We start from the raw sequence: 18330 nt of genomic DNA on the forward strand, positions 1-18330 counted from the left end.
ATCATGCTGCTGCCGCAAGTGCTACGGCCTCACAATGACCTCAAGCAGAGAGTAACGACATCGTGGAGGGTGCAGTGGCACCCTCCGCGGCATGGTACGATATTTCAAACTATGCTTCCATGTCAATAATAGCTGAATCGTTAACGAACTAAACAAGACTAGTACCTTCTATGGGGTGTAAGATGCATATCACCTCAAAACCCCTTACGAAAGTTAAAATCTGTGATGCCAACAGGGTCAAGGGCGGAGCCAAGTATTGCTTTACCCGGGCTTTAGCCTGGGCCCATTTTTTTAACATGCAATGGCAAGGCATTTTCACCGGCAACTAGATCCTATACGGACGATCAACCTGGGTAGATAACAATCAATCAATATTAGCCCGGATAGATTATACTTTCTGGCTCCGCCATTGAACAGGGTTACACCTGAAGCTCAACTCTTTCTGAACTTTAGAGCAAAAGCCTATAAGGAAACTGGCCACAAGTCAATCTGAGCTGAAACCAATTGATCTATCATTGAACTCTGTTGAGTTGCTCACAACTCCATTATTAGTTATTTGCAAAACCACTTTCCCAAAAACCGCCAAGCTCGTTGGAGGATCAACAATACTAACAAGCCTTCAAAAAGCTCAGAATTAGCTTAAATATGCATGGAGGCTGATGCAGAGGTAAGTAAGGGTTCATGTGGTGAACCCTTAACTTGATCAACATAGGAGCCCTGTGGTAGGACCCGGTCAATAAAAAGTTCCAATGGCGTGATCAGGACTTAGTCAACATATACTCCACATGGCGAACCGACCTGATTCGTCGACTCACTGAGTCGGTCTCCCGATAAGCCGAGTCGACTTCCCAATCAGTTGAGTCATTCCGACTTACCAAGGCGTTGAGTTGTCGAATTAGTAGAATTGGGTCACCCGAACACAAAAAGACATGTGGCATGACCCCTACTCTCCCATGATCTCCCCCACTCTCCCATGATATCCCCATGATCTCCACGGATACTCATAAAAAAGGAGGTATATGCTCCATTCAGAAGGGCTCTCTCTCGAACACAACTTGTCTAATTATACTTTTGTCCCTTTTTCATCGAAACACCAGGATAACTTAGGAATCAAAGTGGTTTTGTCAGGGCAACTGCCGACGAGCCCTTTGATGTTTGTTACTCTATGCAGGATTCGACTATGACACGCAGAAAGTGAGGAAAAGGCTTCAATGTCATCGTTCTTGGTTGCAAGGTGAATTTCTATTGCCACATTACTACGGTGAGATTTTCACACCACGATAAATTGGCATCGTCTGTGAGAACACGAGCAAAAGATGTTGAGATCAAAGATACGAAGGTTGAAGGAAAAAAGCAATGATCACTATGATCGTTTCCTGAAATGTTCAACCAAAGCTTCATCCATGCAGATATGATATTTTCTCATCAGAGTGCCTGCCATGGTGGTCGGTGACAACAAATCCCCTCCGACAACACCCTCCGAGGCGTATGACCCATCTCCTCCTCCGATCAACACCCTAGGGGTTCTCTTCTCCCTCGTCGATGAACAAATCCCCTCCGGCACCGCAACAACAGCTATACTTACTAACCTCTTGATCAAGTACCACAACATGAGCAGCTCGAATTAATTGCACACTCTACCAAGGCTAATTGTTGTCTAGTACTAGAATCTATCACGCTCAATATTGTTGCAACTGCATTGGCATAGACAACAAAATGATACTAATGCTAATGTAGTATTGGTATATGTCTATTACCGGAATGATAAAAATACACTTCAGTAACCGAGTAATACTTCTACACTTGAAACCATGGCAGCATGAGCAACTAATATTAAAGTATCATTTGTGTTGAACCAAAATAATATGGTTTTGATACCTTGTAATATTGACCTCGCCACGCATCGACATTCTTCAAAGCATGCCAAGACCAACTCACACCATTTATAAGAGTATCACAATTAGAAAGTCAATTAAATTAAAGTTTTATAACAAGGAATAAAATATATATATAACAAACATCTTGACTAATCATCATAGTTTATCAATACAAAATAAATATCTTGTATCATTTTGAAGCTTTGATTCCCATAGACTCTAGTAACAAGGAATAAACAAACATTCTTCAAAGCATGCTCCTAGACATCTTGTATTTAAAATAGTTCTAAACCTTCATGGAAAATGTCTATTCCCATAGTGATACACTTTGTGTCAACTAATATTGATCAGTACTTGAAATCACAGAAGCAGCAATGACTTTTGAATGGCATTCCTCCTTAGTAGAAGGAAAAAAAAAATAAAGAGTAGAGATTAAACAGTCAAAAAGAAGAGAAGAATAGAAGGGAAAGGAAGAATCCCAAGTCTCGACTTAGCATTTATCAAGAATATCACCTTTCAAACACATAAAACAATTATAATGAAATTCTTAGTTGCATTAATCAGATTGTTGCATACTTTAAATACTTGAACTATCATGGATGTAACTAAGATGAAGGGAAAAAAAAACACATACCACTGATGATAGCACTTCCTGCACATAGCATGGCAACAATTTGGCAAAACAACCTTGCTGTTGGACTCCATGCAGATAGCACATTCTTCCTCTCTTTCAACTTCTATTTCTGATATTTGCTGCTTGCCCTCATCTTCTCTTCTCCTATATCTTTCCATACAAATGGCTTTTTGCCTTTTATCCTCCATATCAGTTATGCCTTTGGGTAGTTGCATTAAAGAAGGTAAAATCACACCTATATATTCACACAATTCAAAGGCCATATCAAGAATACTGATATATTCAGTGATACATGCGTTTGAACATAAGACAATATGCATACCATAGAACTCCTGGATACTCGCTTTCCTTTCCTGGATAGACATCGTTGTTTTTCCATCAACATAAACCTGCATAGTGAAAAATGAGAGGTCATAAAAAGATGAGGGAAGAAGAAACAACAGAGAGAAAATTCAATATGTTTTCGCTGCTGGATATAACATAAAAACTAGTAGCTGGATATGACAACCTTATAAATGAGAATTCTCAAAAGACCAAGAGCCCCTGCAAAGCTACAATCTGTCCATTGTACAAGGAAAAGGAACAAATGTGCAGTTGGACTATATGACATTCGCATCTGAAGACAGGCACCATCATATTCTCTTGGGAAATCTGAAGCCCTGCACTTCAACAAACATTAGATATTGTAACGTGAAGGCAACAGCAAGACTAAACCATGAGTTTTTTCTTTTTTGAGGTCTGATTAGGTTAAGAAGCATTTCACTATGGTTTTAAATTTTTAGTTTCAACTGAGATAAGAATTTCTATTTATAAAGAAAACAAAACTAGATAAGGATTAATAAACTTCTCAAATAAACATAACAAATGTTGGATCTTGGGTACTACTATTACTGCAAGTTACACATGCAAAGTGAGATAGCAAAGAAGGAAGCAAACAGACAATAATATCTAGTGGTACTCAAATAAAAGTTAGCCATCATAGGCTCAAACTTTATGGTATTAAACCAATAAGCTAGAAGCACCTCGATGTATGTCATTTCATAAGTAAATGAGGGGGAAAAGAAATAAACAAGTGTCAGGAACAGAACCACATCAGGGGAAAAAAAAGAGATGACCTTGGGATGATTTGAAAAGGGTATCAGCCAAAACTGACTTGAGACTAGAGCAAACCGATCAAATGGATAAAGTAGGAACAAATGATGGAAATAACAAAAACAAAAAAAAGGACATTTGGCTGGTATAGGTAGGAAAAAGTAGCACCATCCCATCCCACCACTCATTTGAAAAGAAATGCCCTGAGACCCCCATCATAAGCAAGCAGAAATAGGCAGTAATTTCCATAGTTTTAGTTATTCTCATCTTAGATAATATCTGAGGAATATCATTCGGTAAAACCTCCATGTACAATGCGGCAACACTTCATTCTGGCTGAGAATTACTAAAACCAAAAACTGCACAAGAATTAACTTCCACTTCATTAAACTGTGTCAATTGCGGCAATGGGCTTTCAACAACCAGATGATCAATGTGTAAAGTGGGTGTTTAAATACCTTCGCCTGATAGAAAAACTTTACAAAGCTGACGATTATCAAAATTTAACTTGTTACATAAAAAGGCACCTGTAACTGCTCATCCTACAAAAACAAGCAGCCCTCGTAAGACCATTGCATAGAGTCGTAGGAGCCACTATTTGCTTAATAATTTCACATTTAACTGAATGAAGTAAAAGAGAAATTTCAAATCCACCTAGTAATTCTCAACCTCCCATAGAATGAACAAGCAAACACAACCAGGACATACCAGCATTATCTACTAGTGTCAAAAAAATCACAAAATCATAAACCAGCCCCACCATGAAATTACAACCAAAGTAACAATTCGTAGAGCAATTCTCGCATGGAGCAGAAGTAAGAGAACAATATGGGGATCACAAGATCGGACGACGGCGGAGGAATTCCACTCACACTGAGTTGGCATGCTGGATGTCAGCTTCGAGCACCTTGAGCGAGTCCTTGAAGGATTTACGCATGGGAACGATGCCCATCTCCGCCCGAAATCATCCAAGACGATCGATCAAGTCCCCAACTCACTCCGCCGCCTCGCCCCGCCCCCTAATTTCTCGATCCACCAAACCCTAATAATCTGCTCCGCCTCCTCCTGTCTCTCTCAACTTGCTGTTCCCGTTGCTTTAGAAGAGCGAAGAGAGTAAACGGCAAGAGCACCAAGCGAGAAGAGGGTCAGCTGTTCGACACGTGGACGAAGTAGACCTCCCCGCGCACCCTAAAGAGGCGGGGGTTGCACAAGAAATATTTAATCGTCGGGTCCCATCGAAAGCAACGGCTTTGATTCGTTGGGAAAAAGCAAGTACGTTTCGGTGGGGGCGGTTTTATCGTCGTCGGAGTCGGGTATAAATAAAGCTGCTTGCGCTAGCTATCCGAACGCTCGAAAAGGATCAATTCATTAAACTGTCATTGTAGCCAGACACTAAAATAAAATACTTAATTTGTCATATTTTGTTGGTTGGCGGTTTGGCGATGATGCTCCTCCAACTGCCGTTAGTATTAAAATGAGAATTTTGATTCTCTAAGGCACGTAGGTGTTCTAATAATTAAACTATAAAAGTGAGTTCAAATTTATTAACTCTAATTCAATAGAGTGTATTCTGAACTTGATATATGTTCGATTGATTTAATTGTTCCACCTAAATGCCTCCCTATGCTTCAAGATAATGTTTATTGCGCCTCCGGGACTATAGTATGTGAGGTGCTTATTTAGTTCTCGGGACATAGTTGAGTTGGTTGGGACAGATTTGTTGAAGTGGACAAGGATCGAATCTTGACGAAATCGAAACAATGTCTTCCTCCGTTATGGCCAACTATAGATTCTCGATTTACCTTCTCACAGATGGTCGTGGAGCGGACCGTGTTGGGCCGCTGAGGTGGCGGATTCTACCTTTTGTTGAAATAAGGTGCTTATGCAATTAATCAGATATTCAAGGATCAATTTTCAACAACAACGCACTATAGATTAATTTCGTCTACTGAAAAGATAATCTTAGAATACTGACTGTGAAGTAACGTATCATTCATGTTTTTTTATTTATCTCTGATGATTGACAGAAAATTTTCTTGAGATCGAATCAGTTACCATTAAGATTAGTCGGTTCGAATGACTAGATATCTAAATTATCAAAAAAAAAAAAGGAAAGGAAAAGGCAATGCTTATTGTGCCCTCCGAGCATGGGGCAGCAACAAGACATTTGTTGGATTCTCAAGAGCATCCTACTTCGATTCTCAGCTCTATTTGATGGAAAAACTATGAGAAATAGCACGAAGTATAATTACCTAAATGTAGCGGTCTATTTGGTGGGAAAACTATGAAAAATAGCACAAAGTATGATTATCTAGTGTAGCGGAGCAATTGTGCTTGCAACTCACAACTCTAGTACAAAAGTGAAGCATGCCTCTCTAGCGATGAGTCAATTGTGGAGGTCGATTATCGATAGTTTTCAACGCGAACACTTCTCGATGTGCTGAGTGGGCAAATTAAAAGGGAGGACCTCTCACCTATAGCAATAATCAAGTCTATAAGAGTTTGGATATATTTTGGAATATCAAAAATAATAATAATAATAATAATAATAGTGTGGATGATATGACTATATATTATTAAATTTTTTTAAGTGATGAAGGAGCAACTTTTTAAGTAGGCCCATATATAATTAGCTTTAAATTGCATAGGTATATAAGAATAAATTTTCTATAAAAAATTTCTGAAATTTATCATTCTTCGTCAATATCAATTGAACTTCAATACACATATAATATACACACATAAAATTAAATTAAATTCTTTATTATACTTCAAAATCTCTCACTCAAAGATCATTATATTATAATTAGCACTTCAGGACATAGTGTAGTGGAAAATGATAGAGTACTTTTTTTTTAATAATTAAAATTTAAAATTCATACAACGATAACATAAGCATATGATATTTGAATAATAAATAAAATTAGAATGTCACGTGAGAAGCTATCTTACTTTTTTTTTTTAATTTAGAGAAATGATACACTACATACAAATACAGTAAAAAACATAACATGATACAGCGATCTTCTTACGGGTTTAACATTTCCCTCTGTTGAAATATGAGATCACTGATGCAATCAAATCAAAGAAGTAGGAAGAACAACAGCGTACGTGTGTCTCTGATGGATTAAATGTGGATTTCTTGCTATCTTAATGGGAGATGATAAAAGCTAGACGTTATGTTCTTGTTCTAAGAATCCTGCAACAACATCTTATCCATCGGCGAATTCTCAAATGATGCCTTTTAAATTTTATTTTTTTTCAAAAAATATACTTAATTTCAATTTTACGCTTTGATTACTTTTGACATTCTCTTTCTCTTTAATTTATATGTAATATATAATTTTTTTTCTCTTTTTCATTTGTATGCAATAATATTTCTCTCTTCCCTTTATGCTTAAGTTAAATTAAAATTTTAATTAGTATAGATAATCTTCTAAATTTATTTATTTTTATAACCTTAATAAAAGTTTTAAAAAACATAAAACAAAATTAATAAAAATATTTTTTTATTTTTTATATATAATTATAAAAGAATAAAAATAAAATTAATAAAGTTGATTTTATTAATAAAAATAATTAAAAAATGAAATAAAAAATTACTTTGGTGCAGGTCTTTAAAAATCAATACCATGGCTTAAATACCAACATCATTGTGGTGTTAGTTTTCGAAGATAAGCATCACAATGATTTGAAAGTTTTAAATCATTTTGAGCACTATTGAGGACCTTAAAATAGTACACGATGGTTTATTTGGACTCAGGTTTATCTAATAAACTCATAAAATTGGAATGAGTATGATCGGAGCTCTCTAGATTCATAATGAATTTTTGATAAAATCTATTGATGGATATAGGGGATTCAGATTTCTGAAAACTTACAATGAGATGGAAGATGTGAGTGTGTAGAAAGAAAATATAGTGAGAAATCCTGGTCCTAAGTCTTTTATACAAAGTTATATGCCTATGTCAATTGACATAAAGTATGAAATTTTCTAAACTTTTGAAGCAATGTTAGGAATCATTTATGATGATATAACGGAGGACACCCTTGAACTCCAAAATACTATAAAAAACTACAGTAGTTGGAATGAGCCCGATAAGAACTCTCTAAGTCCATCACTAAGTTTTGATCAAAATCCATTAATGGATCAAAAAATTTAGATTTATGAAATTTTACAATGAAATAAAAGAGTTGTGTCAATCCTAGCACATACTGTGGTGTTGATTTTCGAAGATCGGCACTACAATGATGTTGGTCTTCAAAAATAAGCACCACAGTGTTGATTCTGATCACATGTTGTGATGTTGATTTTGAAAATCAATACCACCATGGTGTTGGTCTTCAAAAATCAATACCATAGTATTTTAAAAGTTTCAAATCATTTTAAACATTATTGGGAGGACCTTAAAATAATAAAAAAAGAGTTTATTTAGACTCATGTTCACCTAATAAACCCATAAGAGTCTCATTGATAGATTTAGACGACTTGGATTTCTGAAAAGTTAACATATAATTGAAGAGGGTAGTGTTGTGAAGTTATGTATGGTGTCCTATCCTGGTTCTGACATCCCTATGAAAAGTTATATATATATGTCAATTGTCTTAAAGTTTTAGACCTTCTGATCACTGTTATTAATGACTTCAAATTGATATCTTTGGGCACATATAGACTTCGAGGAACTTTAGAAACTGTAGCACTTGGAATGGATCCGATTATAGCTCTCTAGGTCCATCAATATGTTTTGGTTAAAACCCATTGATGGACCTAGAAGTTTTGGATTTCTAAAAATTTACCATGAAATGGAAGAGAATAGTACAAAAAATATATTTATGGTGTTCATGACTGGTTCTGACATCCCTACGATAAGTTATGGCTAAAAATTAATTAAAAAAAGATAAAATTTCTTTTGAATCTCTGAAATGGCCTTAAACAATATTTTTAGGGTTGAAACATGGCTCGTTACGGGGTTCCACCCTCATAATAAATGTAGATATCTGAACAAGCTTCGATTTGGTGCGTAGAACGTCCCATTCTGATACCCGAGTCAAAAGTTATGCTCTCCAAAAGTAGACATTTAACACATACATATAACTTATCATAGGAATATCAGCATGAACACCATATATACCTCCTACACACTAATCTCTCCCATCTCATTGCAAGTTTTCAGAAATTCAAGTCCCTTAGGTCCATTAATGGATTTCTGTCAAACCCCATTGATGGATTTAAAGAGATCTAATTGGGCTCATTCCAACTCATTTAAGTTTCTGTAGTGCCCGAGAGTCCAAGGGTGCTCTTTGTTATCATCGTAAAGGATTCATAGCATTGCTCAAAGGGTCTACAAAGTTTCAGACTTTGTGTCAATTAACACAAGCCTATAACTTTGTGCAGGAGACTCAGGACTAAGATTTATCATAATATCTCCCTTCTATACACTCACATTTCTTTTTAGAAATCTGAGTCTCTTAGGTCTATCAATCAGTTTTGACCAAAACTCATTGATGGATTTATAGAGCTCTGATCGCACTCATTTCAACTTCTATAATTTATTAAATGAACTTGAGTCTAAATAAATCTTTGTTTAATGTTTTAAAACTCTCCCAACAATACTCGAAATAATTTGAAACTTTCATAATACTATAGTATTGATTTTCACTACAATAATGTTGATCTTGAAAATTAACATCATAGTATATGATTAGAATCAACACTATGTTGCTGGTTTTAGAAGACCAGCATCACATTTGTATTGGTCTTTGGAAACCAACACTATAGTTGTGCTAGTTAACATACGATCATAACTTCGCCTACGTATATTAAGATTAGAATTGGACACCATATTTATATTCTACATACTCTATGCTTCCATTTCATTATAAAATTTTAAAAATCCAAATCGTCTAAATCCATCAATAAATTTCAATCAAAATTTATTTATGGATTTAAAAAGTTTCAATTGTACTCATTCTAACTTCTAGATGAATCTGAATTCAAATAAATTCTCATATACTATTTTAAAATATTTTTAATATTGCCTAAAATAAATTAAAATTTTTAGAATACTATAATGTTAGTCTTTAAAAATTAATATCATAATGATTTTTATATTTAAACTGTAGTATTAATTTTTGAACTAATATCAAAGTAAATTTTTATTCTATTTTTAAATTATTTTTATTAATAAAAAATTAATTTTATTAATTTTAATTTTTTATTATTTTATAATTAGATATTAAAAATAGAAAAAATATTTTTAATATTTTATTAAATTTCTTTTATGTTTCTAAAATTTTTATTAAAGTTTTAAAAATAAAAATAAATAAATTTAGATGATTAAAAATTAAATAAAATTTAATTTAATTTTAAAAGAAAGAGAGGAGGGGAATAATATTTTAGATAAAAGAGGGGAAAAAAGAAAATATTATATATTATATATAAATGAAAAAAAATCAATAACCGTCGGAGGGATAAAACTGATGCATTTTTAAAAAATTTATAAAATTTTGATACGCCTTTCAGACATTTTTAAATTTGAAACGCGCCTTTGAAAATTTATCAATCGCTCATCAATTGTAAGCAGCCTTCACAACTAATCATTCCGTCACTCTAATGGTTTTAAACTGTCGATCTCATGATCAGTTGGGAGAAGGCACGCATTGCATTGATACAGCGGTGTCATCATATATGTTCCGGTCAAATACCACGGATAATTAAATCACCAATTAACAAACTATCCAGCGCAGACGATCTCTGAACCAGGTGCGGCCAATCTCTAGGTTGAACCTAAGAGCTGAATCAAAGTCAGACCTGAAACACACTTGAAAGGAGAGCTTAGACTGGTGTCGAGGAATCTCGACAAGCCACTCCAACACTCAAGTTAGGATCCAGTAAAAATGATGTAGATGAGAACGAAAGCGACTAGTAAGAGTTGTAGAGTTTCAGGGATCAAACCTCAAACATGGTGATAAGCTGGTCCTTTTATAATCTGTATTGAGATTCTCTCCGTAGGGTAGGGTGATGTCTTCTCCTTTGCATGCAGCCTTCTGCCGCAAAAGGAAATTCCCGTCGATTCCCCTTCTATTTTAGCTGTATATGTAGATAAGAGGTATTGAAGGGCACCAGCTGGTCTAATACTTGCATATTCCCCTTGGCCTTATACGTAGAATAGAGGGTATCGGGGGAGACCGCGTCTAAAAATTCGGTACACCCTCTCTGTATGGTTGTGCAGAAGGGAAGGTATCGGAAAGGACCAAATCTTTGACACTAGAAGGTATGTCCTTCCTTGGGCGGTGGTGTGCTATGCTAACATGACAAAGGCCCGAGGTGAGGGCCCAATATGGGTGTTCCGGTTGAGAACTGCTCCTGGACACGTCACCGGACCTTAGCTCGCCGTGGGCTGCAGCTCGTAGATGGCTCTGAACAGTGGCCGATGGTGGGGGCGATGAGAGCTTCAAAGTAGCCGGAGACTCCGCCGGAGCCGATGAAGACCCGCAGCAGCTTCAAGGATGGCCTGTGATCACAGGGAACGTCAGTAGGACGGCCAGGGGGTGCCCCGGCGCGACCACTCCGACGCTCAAGTCAGCAATGGAGACGGAGGAAGAAGATGAACAGTAATGCACTTGAGCGTGTAAAAGAGAAGAGAGAGGAAAAACTTACCAGTCAGGAGGGAGTGGTCTTTTAAGGAGAGATGAGCGTGTACCTGTCACGTCACCATTAAGAGGGTGTCCCATCATGATTAATGAGGTGTCAGGAACAATCGAGCACAATAGTCATGAGTCCCATCTCTGGTAGGTAGCCGTCATGTCATTGCCCACGTGGGTGTTTAGAGAGGGCGGCGATAATAAATGAAGGGCGTGGGCCAGTCAGAGAACATGATGGGACATGCCAGGGCACTGTAAGGCGAGTCTGCTGAGGACTCGGATTCGGCCTGGTGAGGAGTCTGCTGAGGACTCGGATTCGGCCTGATGGAGGAGTTGGCTGAGGACTCGGATTCGGCTGAGGACTGCGGACTCGGATTCGGCCTGCTGAGGAGGATTCGGCAGGACGGATGGAGGCTGCTGCCGGATGGAGGATTCGGCAGGCTTCTGCCGGATGGAGGATTCGGCAGGCTGCTGCCGGATGGAGGATTCGACAGGCTTCTGCCGGATGGAGGATTCGGCAGGCTTCTGCCGGATGGAGGATTCGGCAGGCTGCTGCCGGATGGAAGAGGATTCGGCAGGCTTCTGCCGGATGGAGGATTCGGCAGGCTTCTGCCGGATGGAGGATTCGGCAGGCTTCTGCCGGATGGAGGATTCGGCAGGCTGCTGCCGGATGAGAGGACTCGGCTAAGGGTAGAGCCGAATGAGGGACTCGGCTTAGGGATAGTGCCGAATAGGTCCTTCACTGGGGAGGTGGCCAACTGGCCGATTCGGCGAAGTCGATAGCCGGATGGCTATTCGGCGAATGCAATTCGGCAAGACGGAGGCCATTCGGGTGGTTACCTATGTTGAGTGACTTGATTCGTCAAGTTCGAGGATCCAACCGGTTGCGTTCTTTGGGAGCGGGACCAGACTTAGACTCGAGTTCGACCATGATGAGCCCATTGGATTATCCCCGGAACATAAGCCTCCCCACTAGTCTAGTCGAAGGGAGCGTGAGTCGGACTGACTAGACTGAGTTGGACTCGAGTCTGAGTTGGGTCCGTAGACTCAGCCGATCAAAACCTGGATGGGTGACGGAGAGACTTGGCCGAGTGACAGAGTGGGCGGGCTGACAAAGTCGCCGAGTGACTGAACAGAGCGGCCGACTGGCCGTGTGGCCGACTGGCCGTGTGGCCGAGTGGCCGAGTGGCCGAATGGCCGAATGAATGGCCGAATGGCCGAATGGCCGAATGGCCGAGTGGCCGAGTGGCTGAGAAGCCTTTGAAGAATGGCTGAGAAGCCTTGGAGAATGGCTGAGAAGCCTGAAGAATGGCTGAGAAGCCTTGGCAGAATGGCTGAGAAGCCTTGAATCAGTGGCTGAGAAGCCTTGGTGAGTGGCTGAGCAGCCTCGGCGAGTGGCTGAGAAGCCTCGGAGTGTCATACGATTCGGGGGTATGGACGATTCGAACGGTCCGGGCTTGCGGACATGTCGGAAAGGCGGACGGTCCGGGCTCGCGGATGATTCAGGAACAATGTATGTCCGGGCTTGCGGACGATTCTGCAACGGAGTAAGTCCGGGCTTGCGGACGATTCGGCAACGAAGTGAGTCCGGGCTTGCGGACGATTCGGCAAGTATGTCCGGAGTATGTCCGGGCTTGCGGACGATTCGGCAACGGAGTATGTCCGGGCTTGCGGACGATTCGGCGGAACGAAAGTATGTCCGTGCTTGCGGACGATTCGGTATGTCCGGGCTTGCGGAATTCGGAAATAAGTGTCCGTGCTTGCGGACGATTCGGAGAAGGTCCGTGCTTGCGGACGATTCGGAAATGTGAAGTGTGAATGGCCGAGTGGCCGAGTGGCCGAGTGGCTGAGTGGGCAGAGCTGAGCTGCTGTGTGGCAGGGCTGAGCTGCCGCTGAGCTTGAACGAGAGCAGAGTGTCCGTGCTTGCGGACGATGCGTAGTGTGTCCGTGCTTGCGGACGATACGTAGAGCGTGTCCGTGCTTGCGGACGATACGTAGAGCGTGTCCGTGCTTGCGGACGATACGTAGAGCGTGTCCGTGCTTGCGGACGATACGTAGAGTGTGTCCGTGCTTGCGGACGATACGGAGAGTGTCCGTGCTAGCGGACGTGTCCGTGCTTGCGGACGATTCTGCGTGCTTGCGGACGCGTAGAGTGTCCGTGCTTGCGGACGGCGTAGAGCGTGTCCGTGCTTGCGGACCGTAGAGCGTGTCCGTGCTTGCGGACGATGGAGTAGAGCGTGTCCTTGCGGCATGGGCAGAGCTGCTGTGGCCGAATGGCAGAGCTGAGCTGCTGTGGCCGAATGAGCAGAGCTGAGCTGCTGTGGCCGAATGACTGAGCAGAGGAAGTCCGATTGGATGGCTGAGAAGCCCGGACGAATGGCTGAAAGCCTAGATGAAGGGCTGAGAAGCCTGGGATGAATGGCTGAAAGCCTAGATGAAAACCGCTTAACAAGAGAACCGCGTGAGTTGACCCCACGCCGGTAGTACGACTCGGTTGCCAAGGCGAGCTCGACCCCGGCTGCAGGAGCGCGGGGGAGTTTGAGAATTGTAGTAGATGGCGGTGACAGACGCTGTAGCGGGTCCGATTCCGCGATTCGGCTCGACCCCGGCTGCGCGAAGCGCGGGGGAGTTAAGCATGAAAAGATAGCAAGTGTTATGAAATTTACCAGACTTTGATGTGTCGGGCGCTAGTGGTCCGTGACCACCGGGAGTAAGCTCGACCCTGACTATGAGGGGAGGTTGAGCCCTGACAAGGACATTTGCTGATGGAGCTAGTGGTCCGAGACCACCAGAATTGAGCTCGACCTTGGCTATGTCCGAGCCGAAGGGAGGTTGAACCCTGAAAAGGGCAATTGCTGATGGAGTAGGTCCGAGACCTAATTTAGCTCGACCTTGGCTATGTCCGAGCCGAAGGGAGGTTGAACCCTGAGAAGGGCAATTGCTGATGGAGTAGGTCCGAGACCTAATTTGAGCTCGACCTTGGCTATGTCCGAGCCGAAGGGAGGTCCTGAGAAGCCTGATGGAGTAGGTCCGAGATGTCGGTGAGCTCGACCTTGGATGTAGGTCCGAGACCTATGAACCCTGAGAAGGGCAATTGCTGATGGAGTAGGTCCGAGACCTAATTATGTCGGTGGAGACAGCTCGATCCCGACTATGTCCGAGTCGGGAGAGTGATGTCGAATGGCTGAAAAGCCTTAGCGTGGAGAGGACCTGCGGAAGTATTCCCGTTATTCAAGTTAGGGAAGTAAAGTACGTACCATGGTGTAGGAAGTAAAGCATTCCATGGCCTACCATGGTACTTGCAGTCTGAGATGCGTAGCGTTGATGTAGGACCGGGCCTGGGTAGGCCGGGGCCTGGTAGGTGAAGGCGAAGCCGAATGGAGGATCCGGCGAAGGCGAAGCCGAAGGTAGGATTCGGCGAAGGCGAAGCCGAATGTAGGATCCGGCGAAGGCGAAGCCGAAGGTAGGATTCGGCAAAGTTGAAGTCGACTGAAGAATTCGGCGCAGGTGAAGCCGCATGGAGGATTCGGCGGAGATGCTGCCGAATGAAGGCTTCGGCGAAGGCATAACCGCGTGAAGGGTTCGGGGGAGGCGCTGCAGCATGGAGATTCGGTGGAGGCATAGCCGAATGAAGGATTCGGCGGAGGAGTGGCCGAATGGACGATTTGGATCAGCTTTGTAAATTTCCCTTGTCTTGGACCAGGAGTGTGATTGCTGGTAAAGCTGGACCCCATGAGAGGGAGGCGTTTGTCGAAGGCGCAGGTCCGCGACCTAAGTTGTGTCGGTGGCGTAGGTCCGAGACCTAAATTGAGCTCGACCTTGGCTATGTCCGAGCCGAAGGGAGGTTGAAAAATGGCTGAGAAGCCTTGACATCTGGCGGAGGCCCTGATAGTGTCTATATGTGCGAGAAATACACAGGACGTACAGTACTCCGAGACGCTAAGTGCGTCACTTCTGCCTGATGGGAGCTCCCAGAAGGGTATGGAGACGATGGACAGCAACAGCAGGATAGACTCCTGTGAGGCCAGTTGGAGCCTAGGTGAAGACATCTTGATTGCGGAGAAGGCAGACGGCAAGCTCTAACTTCAGTCCAGCAGGCAATCCGGCAGCGATGTGGATGGTTGTCTCAGGGCGATCGGAGCAGCCGAGTGGGGGGAGTTAGTTCCCTCGGAGAGCGGTGACGTTCGTGGGCGGCTCGAGGAGAAGGCGACGGGGATGACGGAGTTGTCTGGTTGGTGGTCTCTATTCGGGGCTGGGGGGCAGAGATAGCCTCCCTGGTGCACTGTTCCTCTGCTTCTCGGAGGACTCGGGCATACTGATAGCAGTCTCGAGTGTCATGACTCCGAGTCCGGTGATAGGCGCAGAATCGGGGCACCCAACGCGAGGGCCCTGAAGATTGCGCTGGTCGGGCGTCTACTGCTTGTATAGCACGGGCGCCTGCTTCTAGCCGGGCCTGGCGCTCCGGCTCCAGTCTTCGTAGTGGTTGAGGTGGTGGGCGGCGTTCAGTACGGGCTGCTGGGGCCGACTGTTGGCTCGGACCTCCATGCTGGTGGGAATCAGTGTTAGTGCGCCGAGCCGACTGGGCCTCCTCTACGTGTATGTATTTGTCGGCTCGAGTCAGCAATGCATCAAAGTTCTCGGGCGGCTTCTTGATGAGAGACCGGAAGAAATCGCCCTCAATCAGCCCTTGAGAGAAGGCACTGACGAGGACTTCCGATTGAGCCGCAGGGACTTCCCTCGCTTCCTGATTGAACCGGCGCACATATTGCTTGAGCGACTCCTTGGCCTTTTGTTTGACGGAGAAGAGATCCATGACAGTCTTCCTATAGGCCCGGCTGGTGGCAAATTGTCTTAAAAAGGAACTTCTGAAATCATCAAAAGAGCATACAGAAGCCGGCGGTAGATGGTTGAACCAGCGGACAGCTGCGCCGGCGAGAGTGGTAAGGAACACCCGGCATTTAATGGCGTCAGTATATTGATGCAGAGTGGCTGCATTCTCAAATTTGCCCAGGTGATCTTCTGGATCAGTCGCTCCGGTGTAATCCGCAAGCTGAGGGGCACGAAAGTGACGTGGAAGTTCTTCTTCCAGAATCCACGGGGCGAAGGGAGATTTGTTGGAGCTACTGCCTTCACCAGGATGTGGACCTTTTCCCTTCGAACGGCGATGAGGTGTGGCTCGTACTGCTGCAGACTCTACAGACATTCCTCCGTAGTCTTCGTACTGATGAGGTTGGGCTTGACCTTGGGCCTGATGGGCCGGAATCTGGTGGGCTTGGGCCTGATAGGCCTGAGGGGCTGGAGCTCGATATGCTGGAGTTTGATAGGCGGGGTCTTGCTGGGCCTGAGAATGATGGGCCTGAGAAGGATGGGCCTGATGGGCCTGAGAAGGATGGGCTTCCGTGGGCCCAAACAACTGGCGCGCTGGCGGTGGCGGGGCTTCGCCGGAGAAAGAATGAGGTCGCGAAGGGCCAGCTGGTACCTGAGGTGGTTGCCTGGAAACTGCTAGAACGGCGGCGGCGGCAGCCACGGCGCGGTCAAATTCCTCCTGCGTCATGGTGATGAGGCGAGGCTGAGGGGGTTCGTCCGTCGGCATCTCAAATCCGGGCTAAATGTGTTCCCACAGACGGCGCCAAATTATGTTCCGGTTGAGAACTGCTCCTGGACACGTCACCGGACCTTAGCTCGCCGTCCTGAAGCTGGTGAAGTGACTGCTGGTGAACAGTAGCGAGCGCTGGGGGCGATGGCAGCTTCAACGGTCGCCTGGAGACTCCGCCGGAGCCGATGAAGACCCGCAGCAGCTTCAGAGGATGGCCTGCGAACACAGGGAACGTCAGTAGGACGGCCAGGGGGTGCCCCGGCGCGACCACTCCGACGCTCAAGTTAGCAATGACGAGAGGAAGAAGAAGATGAACAGTAATGCACTTGAGCGTGTAAAAGAGAGAGCAAAAGAGGAAAAACTTTACCTGTCAAGGAGGGAGTGGTCTTTTAAGGAGAGATGAGCGTGTACCTGTCACGTCATCATTAAGAGGGTGTCCCATCATGATTAATGAGGTGTCAGGAACAATCGAGCACAATAGTCAGAGTCCCATCTCTGGTAGGTAGCCGTCATGTCATTGCCCACGTGGGTGTTAGAGAGGGCGGCGATAATAAATGAAGGGCGTGGGCCAGTCAGAGAACATGATGGGACATGCCAGGGCACTGTAAGGCGAGTCTGCTGAGGACTCGGATTCGGCCTGGTGAGGAGTCTGCTGAGGACTCGGATTTCGGCCTGCTGAGGAGTCGGCTGAGGACTCGGATTCGGCCTGCTGAGGAGTCGGCTGAGGACTCGGATTCGGCCTGGTGAGGAGTCAGGCTTCTGCCGGATGGAGGATTCGGAGGCTTCTGCCGGATGGAGGATTCGGCAGCCTGGTGAGGAGGATTCGGCAGGCTGCTGCCGGATGGAGGATTCGGCAGGCTTCTGCCGGATGGAGGATTCGGCAGGCTTCTGCCGGATGGAGGATTCGGCAGGCTGCTGCCGGATGGAGGATTCGGCAGGCTTCTGCCGGATGGAGGATTCGGCAGGCTGCTTCGGCAGGCTTCTGCCGGATGGAGGATTCGGCAGGCTGCTGCCGGATGAGAGGACTCGGCTAAGGGTAGAGCCGAATGAGGGACTCGGCTTAGGGATAGTGCCGAATAGGTCCTTCACTGGGGAGGTGGCCAACTGGCCGATTCGGCGAAGTCGATAGCCGGATGGCTATTCGGCGAATGCAATTCGGCAAGACGGAGGCCATTCGGGTGGTTACCTATGTTGAGTGACTTGATTCGTCAAGTTCGAGGATCCAACCGGTTGCGTTCTTTGGGAGCGGGACCAGACTTAGACTCGAGTTCGACCATGATGAGCCCATTGGATTATCCCCGGAACACTGCTTAATCGATTAGATCCGTTGCGATCAAAATGGTGTTGATTTATGCTGACACTTTAGTTTAGACCTTACTACTGTTGAGCTCCGTCTAATTAAAAGGTTACGTCATCCTCGCCATATGTATCAGTATGATTCTGCGGCACGTAAAGCATTAAATGCGAGAGACGTGGCGGACTGGCGG

The 18330-nt window shown here is 44.2% G+C and overlaps 1 protein-coding gene across 1 annotated transcript; it reads right to left on the minus strand.

The window, feature by feature from the left end:
• Nucleotides 1-2511: 2511 nt before the first annotated feature.
• LOC141816116 (E3 ubiquitin-protein ligase AIRP2-like) lies at nt 2512-4596 on the minus strand (the record flags this gene model as incomplete). Its single annotated transcript, XM_074703952.1, has 4 exons — nt 4476-4596; nt 3020-3170; nt 2834-2900; nt 2512-2746 (listed from the first exon to the last, which is right to left on the minus strand). Coding segments are annotated over exons 1-4 (533 nt in total), but the record flags the coding sequence as incomplete, so codon positions are not given.
• Between the last annotated feature and the right edge of the window lie 13734 nt (nt 4597-18330).

Source organism: Curcuma longa, unplaced genomic scaffold (genome assembly GCF_044706935.1).
Source record: "Curcuma longa cultivar G26 ecotype Majalengka, Jawa Barat unplaced genomic scaffold, ITB_CL_G26_1.1 contig_143, whole genome shotgun sequence".
NCBI classification, from domain to species: Eukaryota; Viridiplantae; Streptophyta; class Magnoliopsida; order Zingiberales; family Zingiberaceae; genus Curcuma; species Curcuma longa.